The 25,314-nt window shown below is 57.8% G+C and overlaps 1 protein-coding gene across 2 annotated transcripts in view; it reads right to left on the bottom strand.

The window, feature by feature from the left end:
• Umodl1 (uromodulin like 1) overlaps positions 1-25,314 on the bottom strand; it is a 59,750-nt gene that overhangs the window by 5,738 nt on the left and 28,698 nt on the right. For both annotated transcript variants that reach the window (XM_070030751.1, XM_070030752.1), the window contains 11 exons: positions 20,273-20,437; positions 18,677-18,807; positions 17,732-17,918; positions 16,245-16,385; positions 11,493-12,077; positions 10,114-10,371; positions 7,936-8,048; positions 6,358-6,571; positions 5,294-5,431; positions 2,779-3,098; positions 239-384 (listed from right to left, as the gene is read on the bottom strand). In XM_070030751.1, coding sequence (XP_069886852.1) covers positions 239-384; positions 2,779-3,098; positions 5,294-5,431; positions 6,358-6,571; positions 7,936-8,048; positions 10,114-10,371; positions 11,493-12,077; positions 16,245-16,385; positions 17,732-17,918; positions 18,677-18,807; positions 20,273-20,437 — 2,398 coding nt within the window. The remainder of the gene's footprint in view (positions 1-238; positions 385-2,778; positions 3,099-5,293; positions 5,432-6,357; positions 6,572-7,935; positions 8,049-10,113; positions 10,372-11,492; positions 12,078-16,244; positions 16,386-17,731; positions 17,919-18,676; positions 18,808-20,272; positions 20,438-25,314) is intronic.

Genomic DNA, 25,314 nt, shown 5'->3' with positions numbered 1-25,314 from the left:
GCTTGTCTCTGCGCCCCTCCTTCCCGTCCCCCCCCAGATGCTCCCAAGAAGCGTGCTGATCCGCTAGGGGTTCTGAGCCTCTCTAAGGCAACCTGACCGAGGACTGAGGCCTGGCCACCGTCCACATTTGTATAATCGGGCTCCAAGAGAGGGGTCAAGCAGGTGAATTCCTAAAGGGTCCACAAGGAAGGTGCTGGGAGGGGCCAGGGCTGGGGAGGGGCAGCCGGCCCCCGCTCACCCCCACTGCGGAGCGTAGCCTGAGGACGCCAGCAGGTTGTTCCGGAAGGCGCAGAGGATGGGGCTCAGGATCTTGGGGTGGTGGAGGACGCCCTCTGGGGACAGGTCATTCCGCAGCGTCGTCCTCACCACAGTATCTGTCATGTTCTGAGCACACAGGGGACGTGAGTGGGTGTCTCGGCCCCAGGAGTCCTCCCGCCGCCCCCCGGCCCGGCGGTGGGCTGCGCTCTCGGGGCTGGGTGTTACCCCCAACGTGTGCAGAGCTTGAAGTCAAGTGGACCCCCGGCGTCAGTGCCACAGACGGCACAGGAGCCGCTTCCGCCGCTGCCTGGGGCCTGTGCTCCCCCAGGAGGCAGACGCCGCCCAGCGAGCAGGGGGGCCCCGTGCTGCAGACACTGGCCAGCCGGTCAGCCGGTCAGCTGGTCAGCCTGCGGATTCCAGCAGGGGAGACGCAGAGAAACACAGCTCTCCGCTCTCCCACTGAGCCCTCCGTGCCAGCCCACAAGGAGACACCAACGCCTGCAGAGCAGCCTGGGTGGTGGGCACCCTGGGCACAATGGCAGACACTGACCTCATGTGCAGGCATGAGTGTGTCTGTGTGTGTGTGTGTGTGTACGTGCACGTGTGTGTGTGTGTGTGTGTGTGTGGTTCTAGGATTTAAACTCAGGGCTTCATGCTTGTTAGACTTGCACTCTATGCCCCATGCCTCCAGCCCTGTTTTTTTCTATCTTGGGGAGCTGCTCTCTCAGACTTTTCTGCCCAGACTCAAACCAAGACCCTTCTACGCTCAGCCTCTTAAAGAACTAGGATTACAAATATGAGCCACTGGCTCGAGCGAGGGAAGGAGGGAGAGAAAGAGAGAGGAAAGAAGGAAAGAGGAAGGAAGGAAAGAAGGAAGAAAAGAAAAAGAAAGAAATGAGAGAGAGAGAGAGAGAGAGAGAGAGAGAGAGAGAGAGAGAGAGAGAAGGAAAGTGTCTGTACTAGGGCTTAAACTCGGGGCCTGGGTACCTTTAGCTTTTTTGCTCAAGGCTGGTGTTCTACCACTCAAGCCATGCCTCTACTTCCAGCTTTTTGCTTGTTACAGAGGGACAAGAGTCTCTTGGGTTTATCTTCCCTGTCTGGCTTCAGACCATGATCCTCAGATCTCAGCCTCCTGAGTCGCCAGGGTTGCAGGCGTGAGCCACGGGTACCCACAGGCAACTTTTGGGGACTAGAGTGGGGGAGGGAGGCTGGTGGCCCCTGCTGCTCTTCAGACAGGAACTGCCCAAGAGCCCTGGCCTCTGAGAGGCGCCAGTCACGCTGGACGGAGGCCCCTCTCCCCCGCCACTCCCTCTGCCAAGTTGCCCTCTCGTGCCATCTGTTCCCGGCTGTGCCGGGGCCTGAGCCTCTCCTCTGGACGCCACTCCTCCAGGTTCCATCTGCAGCCCAGAGGTCCCAAGCGTGCCCAGGACTCCAGCCAGGGGGTCAGAAAGCCCCCCCCACGGGGGACCTCAAGGGCTTGGGAGACCGAGCCAAGGGCATCACCGGGCCCTGGCCCCCCACGGACCCAGCTGAGCCTCAGCCCTAAATGTGCCAATGACGCCTGGACCTGGGCACTAGGGAGATCAATCAAGGCCCGTCTTGGTGGTGAACAGGGGACAGGTCCCATTCCCTACCTACCCCCCTCCTCCTTTTCCCTAGAAAGCCCATAGGCCCTCAGAGACAAAGACCAGGCAGCCTGAGCTCCAGTCCCGCTGTGAGGAATGGCCGGCTCTCATCCAGCTTCCCTGGTAGTGCCCTCCTGGCCCCAGCCGCTGGCCAGCTGTCACCCCTGCAGGTGGGATCCAGAGCCGGCCACCTGCCGGAGCCACGTCTCACGCCTCCACCTGCTGGTTCACCCTGCCATGTCCCCTCACCAGCCTGCCCGCGGCCACACTCGCCTCACTCCACAGACACCCTCTTTCTAGAATGGACCTCATTCCTGAAAGGCGCCATTTCCCTGCACGAAGCTGGCGGGGGTGGCAGGGAGCCTGGAGCTCCCTGGCCTGGCGGAGCACCCCGCTCAGCCACTGGGGAATGGCCCCGGGGTTGGGATCTCAGCACCCAGAGTCCCACAGCAGGGTGGCCTGCGACAACTGTGCACCCCAATGCCTGCCACTGGCTGAACTCACGGAGGATGCCTTTTCTCCTCCCCCCTCCGCTGCAAGGACAGTGCTCAGGCAGGCAGGACGCTGAGGGATGGGAGGGGGATCCACTCCTGTGACCCGCAGACAACCTTCCACACCAGGCCCTGGGGCCTGAGGGGCTCAACGGACCTCAATACAGCAGCTCCCGAGGGACAGCATACAGAGCCCCTCCACGCACAGAGCGGGGCCCTCCCTCTCCCTCCAAATCCGGGGGTACAGGCTGGACTCCGCCTTTCCTGGGGTCCCGTGTTTGGAGCCCAGGGTCCCGCCTCTCACTCCCCCTGTCAGATGTGCCCCCTCCCACCCTGGGGTCCCTCCCGATGGCTCACAGCTGCGCCCACCCCGCCCCGCCCCCGCCTCCAGCCCCCGGCCTTACACTCTGCACCAGCGTCCCACATTCGCCCCAGCCGGCCACCAGGAACACGTGGGAGCCGTTGCTGCTGCTGGCGTTGCAGGAGGGCTGCCCCAGGTACAGGGAGGCCGCGGGGATGGACTCCTGCTGCAGGAAGCGCCTCTGCACGGCCAGGGCCACCTTCTCCACCTCGCAGCTCACGTCCACCGCCTCCGTCAGCGTCAGCCGCGGGGGCCGGCCCTGGGCCGCGGAGCTGGCGCCCGGCACAGCCCCCGCCCTGGTACCCGCTGGGGGGAGAGGCTGCTCCGGACCGGGGACCTGGCTTGCATTGCCCGGAGAGGCACCTGCAGGAGGCGGAGAGACAAAGACACGGGCGGGGCTGGGGCGGGGCTGGGGCGGGGCTGGGGCGGGGCTGGGGTGGGGCTGGGGTGGGGCTGGGGTGGGGCTGGGGCGGGGCTGGGGTGGGGCTGGGGCGGGGCTGGGGCGGGGCTGGGGCGGGGCTGGGGCGGGGCTGGGGCGGGGCTGGGGTGGGGCTCGGGATGGGGGTGGGGTGGGGCTAGGGCGGGGCTGGGGCGGGGCTGGGGCGGGGCGGGGCTGGGGCTGGGGCGGGGCGGGGCTGGGGCGGGGCCTGGGGCTGGGCTGGGGCGGGGCTCGGGGCGGGGCTGGGGCGGGGCTCGAGGCGGGGCTGGGGCGGGGCTCGGGGCGGGGCTCGGGATGGGGCTGGGGTGGGGCTGGGGTGGGGCAGGGGCGGGGCTGGGGCGGGGCTGGGGTGGGGATCAGGGCGGGGCTCAGGGCGGGGCTGGGGTGGGCCTGGGGCGAGGCTCGGGGTGGGGATCAGGGCGGGGCTCTGGGCGGGGCTGAGGCGGGGCTCGGGGTGGGGCTGGGGCGGGGCTGGGGTGGGGCTGGGGCGGGGCTGGGGCGGGGCTCAGGGCGGGGCTCAAGGCGGGGCTGAGGCGGGGCTGAGGCGGGGCTCGGGGCGGGGCTCGGGGCGGGGCTCGGGGCGGGGCTCGGGGCGGGGCTCGGGGCGGGGCTCGGGGTGGGGCTGGGGCGGGGCTGGGGCGGGGCTGGGGCGGGGCTGGGGCGGGGCTCAGGGCGGGGCTCGGGGCGGGGCTGGGGCGGGGCTCAGGGTGGGGCTCGGGGTGGGGCTGGGGTGGGGCTGGGGCGGGGCTCGGGGCGGGGCTCGGGGCGGGGCTCGGGGCGGGGCTCGGGGCGGGGCTGAGGCGGGGCTGGGGCGGGGCTCGGGGTGGGGCTGGGGTGGGGCTGGGGCGGGGCTCAGGGCGGGGCTGGGGCGGGGCTGGTGTGGGGCTGGGGCGGGGCTCTGGGCGGGGCTGAGGCGGGGCTGGGGCGGGGCTCAGGGCGGGGCTGAGGCGGGGCTGGGGCGGGGCTGGGGCGGGGCTGAGGCGGGGCTCGGGGTGGGGCTGGGGTGGGGCTCGGGGGTGGGGCTGGGGTGGGGCTGGGGTGGGGCTGGGGTGGGGCTGGGGCGTGGCTGGGGTGGGGCTCGGGGCGGGGCTGGGGCGGGGCTGAGGCGGGGCTCGGGGTGGGGCTGGGGTGGGGCTCGGGGTGGGTCAGGGCAGCCACTGGAGAGGCCCCAGCTGGAGAGGCCCTCCATGCTGGGGACAGCCACGGACTGCTCACTTGAGCCCTATTACACACATGCTGCCAGCTGCCGTGGGTTCACACCGGCTGGGCTGTGCCAGGCATGTGGGTGGGCCAATCACCAGTCCTCAGGACCAGTCTCTAAGCTGGGGCCCTGAGAAGGCCTCTCAGCACTCCTGGGGTCTCACACCTGCCCTGGCTTCCCGCCTGCCCCAACACTGGCCCCATCTCGGCCTCTACAAGTCCAGGGGCCTCCACTGAGGCTTCAGATTGTCCTCAGAGGCCCCTCAGGTCACCCGGATGCAGCTCCCAGGCCCAGCTCAGCCCCCCCAGCCCTGGGGCTCACCTCCCTTCACCTCGGGGTGCGCCCCCCCACACCTCCCCTCCTCCACCATCTTATGTCTCCGGGTCTCCTCCATCTTGCCCAAATCTCCCAGGCAGACTGCCTGCGGGGACCCAACCCCCCCACAGGAGCTCGTTCTCATTCTAGTCCTCACCCCCAACCACCCTACCAGGTGCTGCCCTCGCTAACCCTGACGGCCAGTCCCCAAACACCTCGTCCAGGAAGCCGTCTGTGACCACGCTCACCCTGACACAACTTGATCCTGGTGCCTCCTGCTTCCCCCGCACGGCCCCACACAGCGACCCCCGGTGCAATCCACCATCTCTCACTCCAATGTATGTGGGAGACGAGGGAGGGCCGTGGACACCAAGCCAGAAGCACACAGTACCGACGCGCACACACACATGAAAGCATCGCAGGCATACTCCAGCACACGTGCACACCCCCTACCTGTGCATTTACCCGTGTGTATGTGTTCACGTATACACATACAGGAAACTTATCCAGGACAAAGATATGCTGATTTCATTTCGACAAAAGTCTGTAAGAGATCAGATTATGGGCCAGTATGATAGAAAAGGATTATGAGACTGTTCCTACCTTCACAGGGTCTTCCAGAAAATTCCACGTGGAAGTTAGAGGCTCCTCCCGCACAGCTGCAGGCGAAAGACCCGAGGGTGTTGTGGCAGGCCGTCCCCGGCACACAGTCGTGCTCCATGCTTGCACACTCGTCGAAATCTGTGCGATGCGTAGAAGACAGAGCCTTGTGTTCCCTCATGGGCAGGGCCTACAACTCAACAGTAGCCATTTCTGACGCTTGGCTCTTAAAGCAGCACTGAGGGTGAATACCTTCGCATAAACTGTGCTCCAAACAGGTCTACTTTCTCAGACCCAAAATGGACAGATCCTTTGGAAAGTGTTGACATGGCCTGCTAAGCCAATTTCCAGGGAAAGTGAGCAAATTCTATCTCCCGCCCTCCCCGCCCCCATCCCAGCAAGCTTTGTGGTTCTCCGTACATGTCATCTTTTTGTGTGGTCCCTTTTACATATTTAGTTAGGGTAGCAATTCCTCATCAAAGCAGAGAAAATAAACTTTCTGTTTTTGTTTGTAATGGTGCTTTAATTTTGCTCGACACAAAAGACTTCTATTTCTATGTAGGTAAGTATTTCAGCTTTTTTTTTTCTAGAAATCTGACTTTCCTTGGGAAATCCTTCTCATCCCTTCCCCCCAAAAGAAAACACTAACCCCTCATTATAAAATCCCCATTTTTATATGTGTAATGATAAGCCATTTGCCATTTATTTTAAAGCATGAGATGACAAATGAATCTAACGGCCTTTTTCTCCCAGCCTTCTCTTCTACTGCTTGTCAGGCTCTGGGAAGCATGCCTGGGCAAGTCAGCTGCCCAGGGTACACGGAGTGACCAGGGAGGGGCGGATGGGGGGCGTCCACCTGAGGGGGTCTCTATCCCCTAAACCCTAACAGCAACCACAGTAGCCAAAGGACAGAGCGGAGGGCTCCATCGGTGCCACCTCTCCAGTGATCCCGGGGACAACCCCTGCGCGAGGCCCTGGGACACCTTCCAGAACCACAGCGGCTGGGCCCTTGCTGCTGCTGCTTCTGCAGCTGGGGGAGGTGGCCCTCAGGCCCGGCCTCCACATACCCTGTATGAAGGTGTCGCCTCTCACCACCTCCAGCCGAGACGCGTTGTGAAGGGCGCTGAGGAACGCAGCGGACACCTCCCGGATGTCCACGTCTGCGATTACGAGCAGGGTGAAGTCCACCACCACGCTGCCATTGGTGATGCTGGTGACGTTCAGTCGAATCCCACCGGCATCCATGTGCTGGCGCAACATGGCTGGCAAGGGCTCCCGCACCTAAGAGCCACGGAGCACCCAAGAGCCTGCGTCCGTCTGCCAAGCCCAGGAGTGTTCCATGGAGGCCTGGCAGCATCTGCAGTGCTGGCCAGGGGCCTGTCCCCCATCTCCTGTCCCCGGACCTCCTGTCACCATACCCTGCCAAGGAAGCGGCCTGTCCCCGTATCCCTGTCCTCCACTTCCTGTCCCTGGACACCCTGTCCCTGGGTGTAACCCGTGTCTCTATTCATGTCCCCAGCAGACAGTTGCAGAGATGTTTGTGGGTTGAGCGGGACCCCATCTCACCAGGCCTAGAACAACGGGTTCACAAAGGAATCAGAGCCTGCCTACCTCTCTCCGCTCTGCGCTATGGAGGGTATCATGGGGAGGAAGACCACCTTTCCCCTTTGTTTTTTCTAGAACCATCCTTTGCTCCTGCAGTGCAGAACATTTCCCTTCCATCCCCCTCTGTGCCTGGCCCCGGGCTGCTTCCGCTGTGAGCCTCTCCCGCATCCCTGTCAGCTCAGGCAGCCTTGGCCTCTGAGAAGACTTGCTTTCATCCCGCCCTTCGGATACATCCTATGCTACATTATTCCATTCCAGCCCATGAGCGTCAGAATGCCCACAAAGACACGGGACCTCACTACCAGCACGTGTCATTCCCTGTGACAGAACGAAATTTCACTGTGTGCACATTAAGCAGATGGACACCTAAGCTGATTCCCTGGTTTGGCTGTTGTGAAGAACACTGTTATATGTAGCAGGATCTTTGCTGTGTGTTGGCTTACATTCCTTTGGATATATGCCTGGAAGAAGCGCGGCAGGGTCCTATGATAGCTCTATTTTCAGGTTCTTGATGAGCCTCCCTACTGACTTCCATAGTGGCTACGCTAATTTACATTTCCACCACAGTGTGGGCGGGGGGGGGGGCTTCCTCCCTCTGCACGCTTGCTGGCCATCTGTCATTTCTTTTTTTAATGACAACCATTCTGATTGCAGCGAGATGGAATTTCAATGTTGTTTTGATTTATACTTCTTTACAGCTAAGGATTTGTATTTCTACTTTTGAGCGGAGCAGTTTGGTTCATTGGCCTACTTGTTGATGCACCGTGTGTCCTTTGGGTGGTTAATTCTCTAAGTGTTTTGTGTGTTCTGGATGTCCCCCCCGGCTGGCTCTCTCTGTGACGTGTTGGCTCGCAGGGGAAAGGTGAGCCTCCCATCTCAGGTGTATCTGTGCTGCTCCTGTCCTGTTGGACCTCAGTCTCGGCCGCCACAGGGTGGCCATGGGACCTGCAAGTCTAATTCTTGGTCAGATGCATCAAGGATTCCAACTTCCCTCCGGCCTCTGCATCCACACAGGAGCCGAGGAGCGAGGGCCCACTCACCGTGCTGAGGAAGCGCCCCAGGAAGTCCCGGTGCTCCTGGCTGCTGGTGTTGCCGAGGGCCTCAGAGTACCTGACGTTTGCTATCCGGACTTTGCCACGGAGTTTCTGGGCCGCTGCAGGGTGGAGAACACGCCATGTGTCAGGCCCCCACCCACACGGGCTACCTTTCCACCTGATGACCGACCGTACCTCCATGCTGGAGACAGAGCGGCAGGAGGAGGCTGACCTGCCCTCTAGAAAGAGGGATCGAGGACTGCTGTCCATAGACACGTGCACCAGGATCCAGAGGACGTGTGACAGGACTGAACACAGCAGGAGACGCTTCTGGGGGCTCCAGAACCATCTCCGCACTGTGTTCTTTTCCTGTCCCCGCTCCGGGGGCATTCCCTGGGCACAGGTGTTCAGGCGAGAGACTCACAAGCCAGACAGCTTTGAAGGAGAAGGGACATGTATAAAATAATTGGCCGAGAGCCACAGGTGAGCGAGCTGCGCCTGACAGCCCAGGACGCTGCCAGACCTCTGCTCTGAGCCTGCGCCAGGACAGGACACAAGGGCGTGTTCATCAGCCCCCACAGCCCTGCCTCTGAGTGTGCAAGGCCATTTCCTCTGCATGTTGTCTTCTGCAGGGCTTCTAGGACTTCATGGGATGAGAACACAGCTCAGGAACCACCCAAGCAACCGGCTCCGTCCTCATTCAGTCCTCCCTGAGTGTGTGTGTGTGTGTGTGTGTGTGTGTGTGTGTGTGTGTGTGTGTGTGTGTGTGTGTGTGTGTGTGTTTGCACGTGTACCCGAGAGAGAGAGAGAGAGAGAGAGAGAGAGAGAGAGAGAGAGAGAGAGAGAGACAGCCCTGCCTTGTGCCAGAAGCCTCTGGCCAGTGAAGGAGAGAGGCAGTGTTTGCCTCTTAGGGATTTCGCGTTCATCTCTCAAGAGCTTCTCACAGAGCCTTACATAAACCCCACAGCCCCCTGCTACTGCTTCCTGCAGAAACCCCAAACTCCCTGTCCTAGGGGCATCGCTGCTATCATCGCGTCTGAGAGCTGGGCAGGGTGGCAGGGGAACCATCGGAGGCAGAGGGGTGCAGAAGTGAGAGCGGCCGTGGGCCCGCGCCTGGGCACAGGACGGTGCCCCGCGCAGCGCACCCTTCGCGCCAGGGAAGCCCTGCTTTGGCTGGGACGCGGAGGCCACCCGCCAGACCATCCTGCCTCACCCGTCTCCCTCTTCGCCGGACGGTGGTGAGCTCACACAGTTAGCATCATCGCATGCTATCTTGTTCTCTAATTCTCCAGGTCACTGCCAGCTAGTTCTTTGAAGTTCACTCTATACACAGGAGTTCTAAGCTGTTCTTGCCATCTCTGGTGGGCCCGTGTAAGCATCCCCCATAGGACTGTGTCCCCCAGCATTACCAGCATTTGGACCCCTCCCCAAGAAGCGAGGACTAGCGCTGGATACACAGGTGGCAGAGACAGGGCAGTCAGAAGGGATTCGTTGGCTGGCTCGTTTGTTTTTGTGCCAGTACTGGCACCTGAACTCAGGGTCTGGGTGCTGTCCTTGAGCTTTTTCACTCAGGGCGGGCTCTCGATCACTTGGGTCACAGCTCTATTTCCAGTTTTGTGCTGGTTACTTGGAAATAAAGCGTCTGATGAACTTTTCTTCCCTGCGCTGGCTTCAGATCTCTATCCTCAGATCTCAGCCCCTTGAGTAGCTAGGATTACAGGCAAGAGCCACCAACACCTGCCAAGGAAAGGTTTGTCTTTTTTTCTTTTTCTTTGTAAAATCTAACTCTGTGTGCGTATTGATGAGGACTGTCTTTACCAGGCTTCAGTCCTCCCTCAGTTCAACCACCACCCCGGAAGGCCTGGCCCCACCTCTGCAGTTAGACCGCCCGCAGGCATCCAACGCCTCGCTCTACTTCCTGAGAGCAAGGAAGGTCAGAGGGAGACGATGCAGCTTATCTGACTTTTTTGTGCTGTGTACCCGGGACTCAGGTGAGCGGTGCTCCAGCCCTGCTCAGCCAGCGGCAGCCCCACTCTATCCCCGGAACCACAAGTCCTGCTGGTTGGGTGCAAAAGTTTCCACACCAAGAGGATAGTGGAAAGTCAGTGAGCCACAGGTCCCCTGTTCCTTCTCGTTCTTCCTTCCTTGAAGAACAAGAGAGAGCATGTTCCAGAAGCTTCTCACCTGTCCTCACTTTCAGGTCTGTTCTGGCGCCTTCCTTCCCACAGGCCTTGGCTGTGATCTGGACCAGGTGCAGGACCCCAGGCTCCAGCCCCGACAGCGCCACACTGGTGTTCTGCGTGTCCACACTCACCGCGGGGCCCCGAGCAGGGACCAGGCTGAGGTGGAAGGTGGGGAGCGGGGCTGGATCCGCTGCCCACTGCAGGTAGAAGCCAGTGCTGCTCACGTTGGAAACCGTGACCCTTCTGATGGAGCCGGGACCTGGGGAATGGAGCCAAAGGCTGAAATCAACATCAGTGCAGCTGCTCTGGGCAAAAGGAAGAGAACCCTGCCACTTCCTCAAATCAAATACCCCACGTGGGGCAGGAGAGGCTGTGGGAACACCAGCTGGGGAAAGACGGGGTGCCACCGTGACGGTGGCCGCATCAGGACCTCCACTCTGGCTTCCTGGGACAGTACCCCAGGACTCCATTGCTTGGATGACAAGAAACACTTCCCCATTGTGTTTGTGTCGCCCGTGATGTAAACTCATCCTTGATCCCAGGAAGCCACCTCCGTGGCACTGCTGACTTGAGAGCCACTCCGACACGGAGGTTCTGGCTCCTTGTGGGACAGTCCTGGCCTCTGTGCCTGGACGGTTGGACCCCAGACTGTCCAGTGTCACAAGAAAAGCCACGGAAGCATACCCCAGCAGGCCCATCTTTGAAACCCAGTGCTGCAGGCCCACAGGGAGGCACCAGAGAGGCCTCTGGGTGACAGCCGGAGTCCCAGACAGTTCCTGGACATAGCAGTGACTCGTCCCCTGGGGTGTCCCCAGGGCTTGGGCTGGCTGAGCCTCTGGACCCAGTGTGGGTCCCTGGGGAGCGGCGTGGTCACGGGGTGCAGACAGCTGGAGGGCAGGGAGCTGCCGAGAAGGGGGGCTGGGCAGGGCGGTAGACAGCTGGGGTGGCAAAGCAACTCGGGGTACAGACAGCTGAGGTGCAGGACAGGTGGAATTAGACAGCTGGGAGCAGAGAACTGGAGTACGGAGCAGCCTGTGGTGAAGAGCGCTGGAGCGGGAGGGGGACATTGTACTGCAGGACGGCTGGGGTCCCCAATCTCCATAGGGTTGCTCGGATGCCCCATGGCACACGCACGCCCCCTAGGCTCCTTCCCCATCAGGCTCGCGCTACAGCTGCGACACACAGGGGTCCCCAGGAAGCGGGAGGAGCGGGCAGGCCGTGAGGGCTATGTCTGAAGCCACCAAGGACCACACAGCTCTGCAGCTGCCCCCGAGCCCCTCCGTGACGAGAGCCGCAGCCTCTGAGTCACCGCTCTGCGCAGGCTGGGGTTCCCAGTGGCTCTCAGCGGGGGACAAGGGCGACATTCCCGGCATGACTCACCACAGGCAGGGTGCTGCAGGGGCCCGGGGGTGGGGGCCGAGGGCAGGCTCGGGCCCGGGGCAGGCTCAGGCTCCTTGGTCTGCAGGGTTGCGGCGCTCATGGGAGTCTCCCGAGGAGGGAGGCCGGTGTGCCATACAACATGGCCTGAGGCATCCTTGGTAGTGGGAGGGGAGGGCGGCTCCGTGGTGGTGTTTCCCGGGAGCTGTCCTGGGGCCTCCGGGGTGCTGGGCTTGGTCCCGTGGGGGGAGCCACGGGGTGGCGCTGGAGCCTCGGCGGCAGTAGTGCTGAGCCCCCCTCTGGTGCTCCCAGGGCCTGTCTCCCAGCTTGGAGCCATGCTGGGTGCCTCTTCTTCCGCACCCGGTCCTGTGCTGTTCCTGTCATGACTTCCCGGGTCACCAGCACCTCTCCTGGATGGGGGCCCTGGCGTCTGGGCCTGGCTTGTTGCTGGGGTGCCCTGCGGGGTCCAGGGGCTGGGTGACAAGGTGAGGCTCTCTGGGCTGGGCACCGCTGTTCCACTGTCTAGAGCTGAGACAGTGACCCCTGCTACTGTCGACAGCCCACTTCCTGTGGAGTTCACCACAGACCCTGCAAGATACAGCCACGGTCAGATGCCACACATGCCAGGCCCACCAGACTCCACACAGGCATGCACGGGGACTTCCTGCATCCCTGGGGACCAACACCAACGGAGCACAGGGCTCTCAAAAGGGTGAAATGCACCCTTGTCTGCAGGCTCCTGGAAGTCCAGAGATCAAGGGCAGGCTGACACCTTAAGAGCCCAGGGATGCTGCACACTAGGGCTCAGAGTGTTGAGCATTCAAGGCCTCAAATAATCCAGGGAGGCTTTGGGAGATGAGTAAGTTCTCCATGCTTATGCTCAGTGGGAGACCGGGGACCCGGGCTAATTGCTCTAATTAGCTTGCTGGAAAGCAATGTGAGACATGACATGGGGATACCAGGAAATGGGGTAGCTGGCTGTTCATTAGGTAATGAATAGCTATCCTCCCCAGAACTAGGTCCTCTTGCTTCTCCCAGCTACAGCTAGAGAGCACAAACAGACACCTGAGCTCCTCTGCCCGTGCCTATGTCCAGGCAGACATGGCTAATCAATTACAGCATCTAGCCTTCAGGTAGCTTGTTTTCTGATCTTCAACTCTGCATTCAGTGGCCCCAGTCTATCAATCAAAAGCCTTGGTGACCCACGCCTGTAACCCTGGCTACCAGGGAGGCTGAGATCTAAGAATTGTGGTTCGAAGCCAGACTGGCAGGAAAAGTCCATTCAATTCTTATCTCTAATACACTACTTTCAAAAGCAGGAGGTGGACCAAGTGGTCAAGCACTAGCCTTGAGCCAAATAGCTTAGGGACAGGGCCCAGGCCCGGAGTTCAAGCCTCAGGATTGGCATACAAAAAAAAAAAGAAAAGAAAAGAAAAAAGATACCAGGTCCACAGTTCCTGTGTTAGTTGACCCACAGCGGGGTATGGTAGTATGCACCTGTCACCCCAGCTGGCACCATGGCCCTACCACTCCATAAGGTCAAGAAACTTCCCCTTGTGAACAGAAAAGCTGGTGGGTTCCGGCTGTAAATGGAGATCATGAGGGAGAGATCCAGTCTTTCTAAACGCTGGCCACCTTCCTGGAATAGTATTTTTTAGGGATATGGAATTGTGCAAGAATCTAGCCACCCTGTGTGTCATTAATTGGGTGACTAATTTCTCAAGAAAAAGATCTGAAATCTGTGCAGTATTTTCCAAGGACTTGTACCTCTAAGTCGTCCAACAGATTGCTCATTTATATTAGTTTCTAAATTTAAAACACATGCAAGTTCCCTTAGCAAAAATGCAATTGGAATTTGCTTTGCATTTCAGATCTGGAAACTGCCTTCTGGGCCAAGCCATTAGAAGCGCATTGGGGCTGCATGGTGCCCCTGCCTGTGTTGGCCGTCTGTCCACATCCTGATGTGCGTCTCTGCTGTCTGTCCACGGTCCTGGTGTGCATCTCCAGAAGTGTGGCACAAAGCAAAAACTCTCGTTTTCCTAGCAGGATGTTGGAAGCCACCTACACAGCTGCATGGAGGAACTCACTGAGGGCCTTACATCATCGCTGTGGAAGACGTTTGTATTCGAGCCACCGAGAATCGTCCTTAGGAGGACCTGGGTGCTTCTCGGAAGCCTCGTGTGACAGGCACAAAGGCCAGAGGAAAAACAACAGGATCCAAATTATATCTACAGCTGGACCTGAACCAGGCAAAACGCAGCCTGGACTAAGGGAGAGCCAGGGAAGCACGCGGCGGCGGCTTCCTGGGCCAAACTGGCCAGGGGACTGGATGTCCTTCACTGCTACCTCCACGTCCTTCCGTGACAAATCAGGGGACGGCTCCCTGGCTAAACGTAGGAAGCCGGGTCTGCCACCCAGCCTGTACTGGAGAGGAGACACGGATCCATCAGTCCTGTTCCCACATAATACAGCAACCCGTGGGGGAGGGGGTCGCACACACTGATTGCTGGTTGTCAGGGAAACCGTCAGCTTGGTGAGTCTTCCAAGCCCCTGGCAGCTTACACCCAGGTACACTGCTCCGTGGCTGCCTGTGGAGGTCTCTGGTGGGGCTAGTTCATGCACCTGCCCAGCACCCCGGCCTGCTCCCAGACCCGTGATGCCCTGCTGTGCCTCTGTCCCTTCCACCTGCCTCAGACCAAGAGGAACAGAGGTCAAACGGCTGCTACATGACATAGCAGCAGACCTCAAATGGGCCAGAGTGGGCCTCCTGCAGAGAATGGCACCCAGCCCTGCAACTCCAGCCCAGCAACTCTGCTGCATCTCTGTGCCCTAACCTAGGACTCAGTCTCGAGGTCACCACATGGCTAAGGCAGCCAGCAGGGATTTAACAGTGCCCATGTTGTCCAGCCCAGGGTACCTCCATCATCTCCCCACAACTCGGCTGAGAGACAGGACTAAGGCCTTCAGGAAAAGTGAAGATTAGGGCCAGGCACTCAGTGGGTATCCTTTTGTTAGTGTGGAGGAAGACAGGGAAGGTGCTGTCTTGGCCCTAAATCTCTGATCTGCTCCCCACCCAGCCCCAGAGTGCACCTGAGAGATGGATTTCAATCCCAGCCTGGCCCAATCCCAGCGTGGACCAATCCCAGCCTGGTCTAATCCCAGCCTGGTCCAATCTCAGCCTGAACCAATCCCAGAGTGGACCAGTCCCAGCCTGTGCCAATCCCAGAGTAGACAATCCCAGCCTGGTCCAATCCCAGATGTCCAATCCCAGTGTGGACCAATCCCAGCCCCAATCCCAGCCTGGTCCAATCCCAGCCTGGACCAATCCCAGCCTAGACCAATCCCAGCCTGGTCCAGTCCCAGCGTGGACCAATCCCAGTCTGTTCCAATCCCAGTCTGGTCTAATCCCAGCCTGGTCCAATCTCAGCCTGAACCAATCTCAGCCTGGTCCAATACCAGTGTGGACCAATCCCAGCTTGGACCAATCCCAGCCTGGTCCAATCCCAGCCTGGACCAATCCCAGTGTGGACCAATCCCAACCTGGACATGAGGGATTAGAAAGGGAGAAGGTGATGAGGAAGGGTGGTGGCTAAAGGCATTGCCACCTGGCACCATTGGGACCACAGGAGCATGGCAGCGTGGCTCCTGGGGATGCTGGGAGCTGACCCTGAAGAGAATGGGGCTGAGAGTCCCAGGAATGAATCCCCAAGTCCCCAGGGAGAAGCAAAGTGCAAATCCATGGAGGGGAGCTGGTGACCCCCGCACAGAGGACCCTGTGTGTCGAACACGAGTGTGCTCGCTCTGCTGTCCATGTTTTTACGCATCTGAAAACTTTCCATAAGTCTCCACCCACTTCACCAGGCACAACAAAAGAAAGGCTCTGCACTCCAGAAGTGATGACCCACCACAGGAAATCCAGACCTCACCCAGGAGCTCACCCAGCCAGTGGGCGAGGCTCCCAGCAAGTTACAAAGGGTGAAAGAGAGAGAGAGAGAGAGAGACAGACAGACAGAGCGAGACAGAGAGAGAGAGAGAGAGAGAGAGAGAGAGCTCCAGAATGCAAAGGAAATAATCGGAGCACTGTCATAGCTAACTGGTGGTCCTAGTTCAAATTTAAATTTCAAAGAACTTCAGAGCCTGAGTGTGGTGGCTCACTCCTGTAATCCCAGCTACTCCAGAGGTAAAGATGGTAAGAACTATGACTTGAGTCTGGGCTAGGGGAAAAAGTTAATGACATCCTATCTCGACCAACAAGCCAGGCTTGGTGGAGTGTGTTGGTAATCCTTACTTATGCGGAGGTCTAGGTAAGAGGGTCCACATCTGAGGATGGCCCTGGTCCAAAAGTAAGAGACCCTATTGGAAAAATAACTAAAAGAATGAGAAGAGGGCTGGTGATGTGTTTCAAATTGTAGAGAGCCTACCTAGTAATCATGAGGCTTAGAGTTTAAGCCCCAGTGCCAAAGCAGCAACAGCAAATAACGTTAAGCATTATGCCAATGATGAGACATTTGACACTTGAACAGATTGGACCCTTGATCACATTAAGGAGTCCTTGCTTTGGTTACGGGAGAGATAATGGTATGGCTGTGTTGTTCACGGTCTCTCAGACATGCTCTGTAATAGTTACAGTGAAAAGATAGTCATGTGGGGAAAATGAAGGAATGGTCCATGGGCTAGGCAGCCTGAAAAGTCTTCACCTCACACAAACACCCCCCCCCCCATCATCCTGGAGCATGTAGGGAGCTGCAGCATTACCGCTGTCCGTGTGGTTCGGCCTCTGCGGAGACAAGGTTGACGACTCCTGAGCACGGACACACAGGTGGGAGCCCTCCATGTTTTGACACAGCTCGGCTTCAGAGCAGGTGTGGAGTTCATTGTACAAACATTCATTCACATCTGGGGAGAGAGCAGCAGGAATCCATCAACCACGGGGCTGCACGCACAGCGGGCCGGCCACGTTCAGGGCGGGGCCTGGGGCACTGGGGCTGGCCCGGATGGGAGTGATCAGGAAATGACGGGCCTGAACATAAGTCAATGAATGATAAGGGAGGAGCCGGAGCAGCAACCGCCTGCTATCCTCCAGTCCCACAGAGACCATCTCCTAGATGCTCTGGCCTTGGACAAGGCCTCTCTGTGCCCAAGATGGGGCAGGGCAAAGCCAGACCTCACAAGAACAAGCCCGTGTGTCATCCACCAAGTATCAGCCCCCTTCTCTTAGCCAGGATGGATAGTTCTTCAATTACAGCTTTCCCACTGCCTATGGGTGAGATTTAGTGAGACACCCAATAGTAGAATTGCCATGCAATGACAGCATCCAATCAGGTCTTTAGGCCTCCCTAAATCACCCAATCAGGTCTTTAGGCCTCCCTGAATCACCCAATCAGGTCTTTAGGCCTCCCGGAATCACCAATCAGGCCACCTCTAGTAACAACCCTGCTTAGCACCTCCCAGGGTGCCCCAGTGACCGATGCCCCATGTGTCGGCACTTGCACGACCCAGCTTTGTTTTGGAGAGCATCATGTGGGGGCTGCAGGGGGGGTGCAGTCCCTGGAGCATTTCCTGAGCTCCAGGTCTGGGCATTACCACACAGGACCTGCAGCAGCAGCATGGACAAAGCTCTGTCCCTGATGGCAGGCGCTGCTGCCTCTGGCTTCATAGGCCCCAGACATTTGTTCTCATGCCACCGCGGCTGCCCCGTGCTACCACTGCAGCGCCAAGCAGCTGACACAAAGACCGTGTGGCCCACACAGTCAAAGATTGACTATGTTGCACCTTTCAAAACTAAAACGTGCCAAATCCTGACATAGATCCAAAATACCAAACCACTTATTTCTTCCAGAAACAAGGAAGGCCATATTCGTGCACTTTAGCACGCTCAAGTTCACCTGTGCACGATCGTGCAGGACCAGCCTCACAGGTGCAAAGATGTCTTCACAAGCGTGGAAGGAAGCAAGAGGGAAACTTAGGAGCCCGGAGGACTGGGCTGTGGGGCATTATGCCTGTGTGCTCTGGGGTTCCCAGGGCAGTGACAGCGTTATAGCAGGAGAAGTCTGCGAGGAGGATGGAAGCGTGTGAAAGGAAAGAACAAGATGGAGTAAAACAAGCCCTCAACCTTGGTGCTTGAGCTCAAGACAGGATGGCTCTCTCCCAGTCCTGACAGTTTGAACACACAGAAGCACCATGCGCATGCAGCTGGGCCCAGCCCGTGTCCACCTGGCCTCCGGTCCTCGACCCGCACCAACCTTGCACCTGGATGTTGATCACTTCATAGACCCGCTTCACCATGTCGTCCAACATGGCAGAAACATTGGCCACAGGCAACAGCCGGGGCAGGCCCAGCAGCAGCCACGACACCGTGGTGAACGTGTCCCCGCCAGCCGAGTGCAAATAGTGGACAGCAGGGTTCAGCGGCTGCAAGGCACTGGTGACCTGTGAGGGCAGAGTCAGGGCATCAGATGGTGGAAGGGCGCCCCCTGTAGACGCACAGGGATCTGAGGCCAGAGAAAGAAACGATGTACCCTCCCTCTCTCTGTGTCTCTCTCTGTGTCTCTCTGTGTGTTTTCTCTGTGTCTCTCTGTCTGTCTCTATCTCTGTCTCTGTCTCTCTCTCCCTCTTTAAAGACTGAGGGGATTTTGGTGTTTGAAGATGTTCAGTTTAAATGGCTGTGACCTGTCCAAGAGCCTGGGGCCTCCACCAAGGTGGCTTTGCTCCCAGGGGACAGAGGCAGTGTCTAGAAATGCAATGGGTTGTCGCAGCTGGGGCATGCTCCCGGCCTGGGCTTCCTACATGCTCTGGGAGTGGACAGAGGCAGAGATCTGGGCTGCAGTCCTGGTGCTGTGCCACCCACGGTGCAGGCTCCCTAAAGTGGGAAGCAGGACCTCAGGGATTGGGGATGAGAAGCGGCTGGCAGAGCCGGCCCCCTGCTCCTCCCTCTTGTCTAAGCAACAGATCATCCAAGATGATCCAGGGTCACCTGCCTCATGCCATCGTCGTCATGCCTCATGCACGTCGTCGGAGACGTGCTAGAGTCCTGTGCGTCTGACTACGTGTTGCAGACTGATCTTGCAATGAGTAATTCAAGCGTGGCTCCGGTCTGGTCATTTAGGGATGACTCGTGAATGCCTCCACTTCCTGTCCCCACCCTCGGCCCCTCACAACCTGTCCGGAGACCACAGGCTACATCTCACTAAGGAGTAGAGGAGGCGTGTGTGGTTCCGGAACCCAGGGTCCACTTGCTGCAGGTCCTCGAAGTCCATTTTCACCAGCACTGTGATGTTGTACCAGCTCACCAGGCTCCTCTTGGCAGCAGCACTGGCACCTGGAGGATGGATGCTGGTCAGTTACCGTCGGGACAGAACAGGGCCTCCGGGAGCACAGGACAGCAGGCTGGGAAGGCAGGAGGCTTCACATCTGCGAGCACCTCCGCCCATGAAACACAGGCCCTGGGTAGCTTCCTGCAGTCTTCTTCCTTCTCTCCTTCCTGATGCCCACAGAGACCGGCCAAAGGCCTCAGAGCCAGTGCAGAGGCCATCCCCCAGAGAGATGCACTTAAGGTACAGGTGCACCTTCAACCCTCATTAGGGTGCAATGTTACATTGAGACATAAAACTGTTAAGCCAGGCAGGCACTGGTGGCTCACGCCTGTAATCCTAGCTACTTGGGAGGCTGAGATCTAAAGATGGTGGTTCGAAACTAGCCCAAGCAGGAAAGTCCCTGGAATTCTCTAATCTCCAATTAGCCAGCAAAAGTGGAAGTGGAGGTATGGCTCATGTGGTAGAATGTCAGCCTTGAGAGAAAAAGTGAACCAAGAATGCCTTGAGTTAAGCTCTATAGTGGCACATACACACACCAAAGTTTTTAAAAACCTATTATGTACTATACCATTATTTATTTATACTATTAGTATCAACTAGTTTAATATGTAATTGTTTATGTTGCATAATAGAATATTGTTTATATCACATGTACTATATTAACACTATAGTTAATACTTGGTATTGCAATATTAAAATACTTGATGCTGTTGATAACTTTATGACTATATAACTCCATGAGAGTATGATGCTGTATTGAATGTGATATGTATATGAATGTTGGCTTTATGTATTTCCCTAGCCCTGAATACTGCTTCATCTCTGCTTCCAGAAAAGCATCTGATCAGACAGAGCTTTGCAGCCCAACAGACATCCATGGCAGGTGTCTAGCACCCACCCATGGGGCTCTGAAAGAAAGTAGTCAGGCTCTGAGATACCCTTTTTTTTTGTCTGTCAGTCATGGGGCTTGAACTCTGGGCCTGGGCGCTATCCCTCAGCTCTTCAGATCAAGGCGAGCACTCTACCACTTAAGCCACAGCGCCACCTCCGGTTTTCTGGTGACTCATTGGAGATAAAAAGTCTCATGGACTTTCCTGCTGGGCTGGCTTTGAACTGTGATCCTTAGATCTCAGCCTCCTGAATAGCTGGGATTACAGGCGTGAGCCACGGGCACCCAACTAGGCTCTGGCATGTCTTGGGGGCAGTCAGCTACACATCCCTCAGGAGACAGCTCAGACAAGCCCACTTGCAGCTCCTAGAGCTCCTGTAGACCTTCAAGGGTCGGTCTGCCTGCCAAGAGCATTTCCCGCTCCAGGCCCTGAATGAGCCTTAGTCTCCAAAGGATCTTGGGGCCAGATCTGAGAAGAACAAACCCTGTTCTGCACCCCGCTGCAGGCTCCCCGGTGACTGGGGGTGCTGCCCCTCCCCCCAGGCCCAGGCTCCCAGAGACCCTCCTCCATGCAGCCCTACCTCGGGGCACAGGGGCTGTGCAGCGGTGGCCCGCTGGCCAGGGGCAGCATTTCTGGAGTCCAGGGCAGTCTGTGTCCCAGCTGCACCGCCGTGGGGTGGGCAGCTCTGGCTCTGAGGCCGGGCAGCTCCCAGGTCTGGATGCAAACTCCCTGGACCTATTCAGGGCTGGGGAAAGAGACAGTGAAGGAGGCTGAAGAAGGCGTCTGCATGAGCTGCGCAAGCATCCACTGCATTTGCCCTACCCGCCCTTGCTTCCGACCCTTTCTGCTACGGCGGTGTCACTGCAGTCTCCCCTGCCCCAGGAGTCCAGGTACAGGGCTCCTCCATGCTGCTTCGTCCTGACAGCTCACTCACACATACATGAGGTATGAGCCAGGCAGGATACTTGGAGCAGCCTCCCAGCTGTGGTCCTAGTTCTGCCTTTAGGAACTGGCTTCTAGTTGTGGACAAACGTGGAAGGTCAGAGGGGTCAGACTCTCAGGGGAACGAGGCAAGCTGGGGTGAGTCAGTGTAGAATGCCCCGTGGAGGCCACTGTGCCTGGGCCACAGAGGCCTGGAGAAGCCCTGTGGACTTCAGCCCTGATGCTAGAGAAGCAATGGAGCCCGTGGGCCTGGTGTGGAGTGGAGTGGGGGACGGAGGCGCTGGGCACAGGGAGGCCCTTCCTGTGTGCAGAGGGGCCCAGGAGGCTCAGAGCAGTCCACTGACAGAGGGACACTGCTGGCCCTCGTAGACCCTCAGACACTCTAACCAGCTCTGTGCCTCTCTCTCCTGTGACCTTCAGGCTGTCCTGAGCGCTTGAGCTGCCTGGGTCCTGGGAAAAGCTAACGGTTCTAGAGTTTCACAAGTCACCTTCCCTGCTGTGGATATGGCTGTGCAACCAACTGCCCTTCACACATCCCTCTACCACCCACACACATACATGCATGCCCACACACACACCCCTCTACCACCTGCACACACACACACACACATGTGCACACATACACACACACCACTCCCTCCACCCCATCACCAGAAGTCCAGGGTGCCTAAGCTCAGAGCACAGACTGGATGTGGAGCCTCGCAGGGCTCGTGGTGGCTAGTGGACCTCCTGGGACAGCACAAGGGTGGAGTGGGCCCAGCGCCTGGAACAGCCTCACTCCCCAGAGTCCAGCAGAGTCCAGCTCAGACTAGCAGGGTCTGGACACATGTCTGTTGCATGCAGTCGACAGACATGCATGCAGCACTGCACACACAGCCCACAGGCTGCAGGCTCTGCGGCCATCAAGTCAGACCATGGAGCAATCACCACTGACATATCAGATGCTCTGGCAGATAGCTAAAAATGTCCAGGCAGGGACAACCATCCTCTTGTGTGACATCTGTCCTGGATAAGAGCTTGAAAATGCTAAGCATGGTTATTCTTAGGTGGCAGGCTTTATATGGTAGTGTTCCTCTGTGGTTCCTGGTGCCTACAAATCGTCCGTGTGGCTTGTCCGGGTCATTATTTTACATTTTAAATAAGTGAAGGCATGACTCATCCTTGCATTCCAAGGCCCAGCTCACAGAGTCGGACGAGGCAGGTCCACGGGAGACCTGCCACGTGTATTCATGACTCTCTTTCCCTCTCAGGATGACTGCCTGCTGAGTGGTAGAAGAAAGAAGGGAAACGTCTGGCGTTTTGCTGCTGCTCAGGCCAAGACACCGAGTCTGTAACACCAGCCGACTGTCAGCCACATTCGGGCATCCCGGAGCTGCACAGCCGCAGAGGAGGAGGCCATCTTTTCGCTGTCCCCCTCCAGCCCTGCCCTTCGAGGTCTGCCCACTCAGCCTCGTTTGAGCTGATTCCTTCCAGCTTCGGGCAGCCAGGTGGCTGTGCTGTGCTCATGTCCTCGGTGTAAATGCTGTCCACCCCCCCCCAACCCCCCAGCACTTCCTAGCCACCGTGAGCTTTCCGTGAACACAAAGCTGGGAGGAGCTGGTGCTCACTCACCACCACCAGAAAAAAGGGTAGAAGTCGCAATGGCCCCTGCAGCTCATGACATACCAAGTCCTGACTCTAGCAGGGACCTTCCCGAGGGAGGACCCCAGAGTTCAACGGTGTCCCCAAATTATCCCCGCTGCGCGCCTGCCTCCCTAGCAGCACGGGCAGCCAACTCTCTGGCCTCTCCCAGGCGGTGTCCCATGGGAAGAGCTGGGGTGCTCCTGTCCCTGCTGAAAGGGACAGATGCCAGGATGGGAGGGGATACCTTTAACCCAGGAAGTCCCAGGCGGTGCCCTGAAGGGCACACAGCGGAACACAGAGCAGCCACCAACTGGCCAGTTGACTCGCCTGTTTGTACAGGTGATGGTGGGGTCCTTTGCCCTCCTGTTTATCAGGTCAACAGCTGTTTGATGGCACTGACTGGCACTGCCCAGCCAGTTCTCTGTGCCTGGCCCTCAGAACTGAGCAGGGTAAAGTGTCAGCCACACCATCCTGGGAAGCACCACATTGGGCACCTGGGGGAAGGAACTCTCGGGAGGGTTCAGTGAGCCAAACAAGATGCCATCTGCAGCTTGGTGATGACCTGAGGCCCCGCGGGCTGTGGCTTCCTGGTGGAGGGGGAGCTGACTATAGGAAGTTCTAGCCTGCCATGCTCTGGTCCGGGCCATGGGATGGGGCATTCAGAGCTGTGCTTACATCTTCAGGGGCCTGGCTGACACATAGTCCAAACCCTCCAACTTCCTCCCACACGGATGTGAGGTAAGACCTTTGACTGTCAGAGCTTGTGATCTGGTACTGACTCAGAATGAGAAAGCACCATACACGGCGCACACACCCCCCCATACTCAAAAATACGCATACACACACACACACACACACACACACACACACACACACACACACACACACACGCACACACACACACACACACACATACACACACGCACACACACACCTCCAGAGGTAACCATCATGATAGTTTCCTCCAAAGTTCAGTAGCCAAAGCTCTAAAAGCCCTGATCCCTGAACTTAAGCTCTGAATCCTGACTCTAAATCCTGAGCCCTGAGTCTTGAAGTCTGAGCCTTGAGTGCTAAGCTTAACTCTGAGCCCTGAGCCAGCCCCTGAGCCTATGCCATGAGCTTGAGCCTTGAACATTAGTCATGATTCTGGGTTCTGAGCTTGAGACCTGGGTCCTGAGCCTGAGCCTGAATCCTAAGCCCTGAGCCTGAGCCAGAGTGAGGATACCTGGGGCTGAGTGCTGAGCCCTGAACGTGGAGCCTGAGCCTGACATTTGAGCATATAAGCCTGAGCCTCAGTGCTGAAACTGAGCCCTGAGACATGAGCCTGAGCCGTGAGCCCTAAGACTGACTACTTAGCCATGAGCCCTGAGTTTGAGCCAGAGCTTGAGCCTGAGCCTTAAGCCATGAGACCTGAGTCTCAGGGTGGATCCCTGAGACTGAGCACTGAGTACTGAGTGCTGAGTGCTGAGCCCTGAGCCTAAGTCTGAAATCTGAGCCCTGAGTTTGGGCCAAAGCCTGAGTCATAGCCCTGTGCCTTGAGCCTAAGCTCTGAACTCTAAGTCCTAGAGCCTGAGTGGAGACCTGATCCATGAACCTGAGCTCTGAGTTCTGAGCCTGAGCCTGATCCCTGAGTCCTGAGTCTGAGCCCAAATCTCTGAGGATGAGTTTGAACCCTGAGCCTGAGCCTGAGTGCTGAGGCCTAAGCTCTGAGCCCTGCCCCGACCCCAGGCCGCTCTGAGTGTGCCTCCTGTGACCGGGACAGCCCCCGAGGTCACCTTAGTAACCGCCCCCCACCCCTACATCCTACACGGAAGCAGCTGCAAACTGCAGGTAGGAGACAGGGACTTGTGGACAGAGATGGCAGGTTCAGAATTCAGAGCAGAACTGGAGCTGAAACAAGTATGGGGGCACTGCAGCCTTTGGGAGGGAGAGGGGGGCACGGAAGTGGAGGGACAAAGGGTGAACACATGCAGCGGTGGTCCTCACCGGACACTATGTGGACGATGAACTGTACAACTTGTGGGTGGGAGAGAGCGAGGGGAGGGATGATGTACTCATTATTACGTCCCTGGTCACCTCCGCACATCACCTTCATAACAACAATTTTAAAATTCTTAAAGGAGAATGGTGATTTTTTCCAGCCATAAAGAAATTTGCAGGAAAATGGATGAACTGGAGATTGACATGTGGAGTGAGATAAGCTTAGCTCAAAAAACCAAATATTACATGGGGTTCTTTTGCTCATCTATGGAATCTAGACCTAAAATAGGTAGATAGACAGACAGACAGACAGATAGATAGCAGGTTTCTGATGGATGGATAGGTAGGTTACATACATGTATATATACACTTACAAATACAGAGAGAACATGCTAGCCACTTAGCACTGTCAGGGGACAGGAAAAGAGAGAGAGAGGATGGCAAAGAGCGAGTAACACCAGAATCCATGGCATATGGGTGTGAAGAGGGCATAAGGAATCTCAAGGCAGCTTTTGAAAGTGGGAGTTGGAGAATAGAAAGACAGAGCAATAAAGGGAGTTAATCTGACTCAACTTTTATGCAGGCACATGTGAAGTGCCAAACATACCAATGGCGAAACCCCTGGGTACAATTAACATACACCTTTTAAAAAATGACATGAGGCCAAAACAGGCTCCGTGGGAGACTGGCAGGAGTAAGGAAGGTGATGGAGATGTGATACAAGCAGAACCATGAACCTGCGGAGCTGGCCTTCGGAAATGGGTGGAAGGGCGAAGAGGGAGAGAGATAGAGGGGTGACAATTTAGAGGAAAAAGGAAGAACAGGCAAATGTCACTGTGTAGAAAGCTAGCCCACTTGCCTTGCTTTAAATTAGACTCACAAGAACTTTTTAGTGTCCCCCAAGCCCAAGCTCTGCTCCCCACGGTCTCAGGGTGGAACCCCGGTGCCCCGGCTACAGGCACGCAGAGACTCTCCACGTGCAGGCCCGGATGAGAACCAGGGGGCCTGAAGCCAGGGCCCTGGCCCACACTTCAGCGTCACCCAGAATGTGTTAAGAAAGAAAATTCTAGAACTTCA

Source organism: Dipodomys merriami, unplaced genomic scaffold, assembly GCF_024711535.1.
Source record: "Dipodomys merriami isolate MVZ:Mamm:240054 unplaced genomic scaffold, mDipMer1.0.p SCAF_2, whole genome shotgun sequence".
NCBI lineage: Eukaryota > Metazoa > Chordata > Mammalia > Rodentia > Heteromyidae > Dipodomys > Dipodomys merriami.
This window is presented reverse-complemented; position numbering and strand designations above follow the sequence as displayed.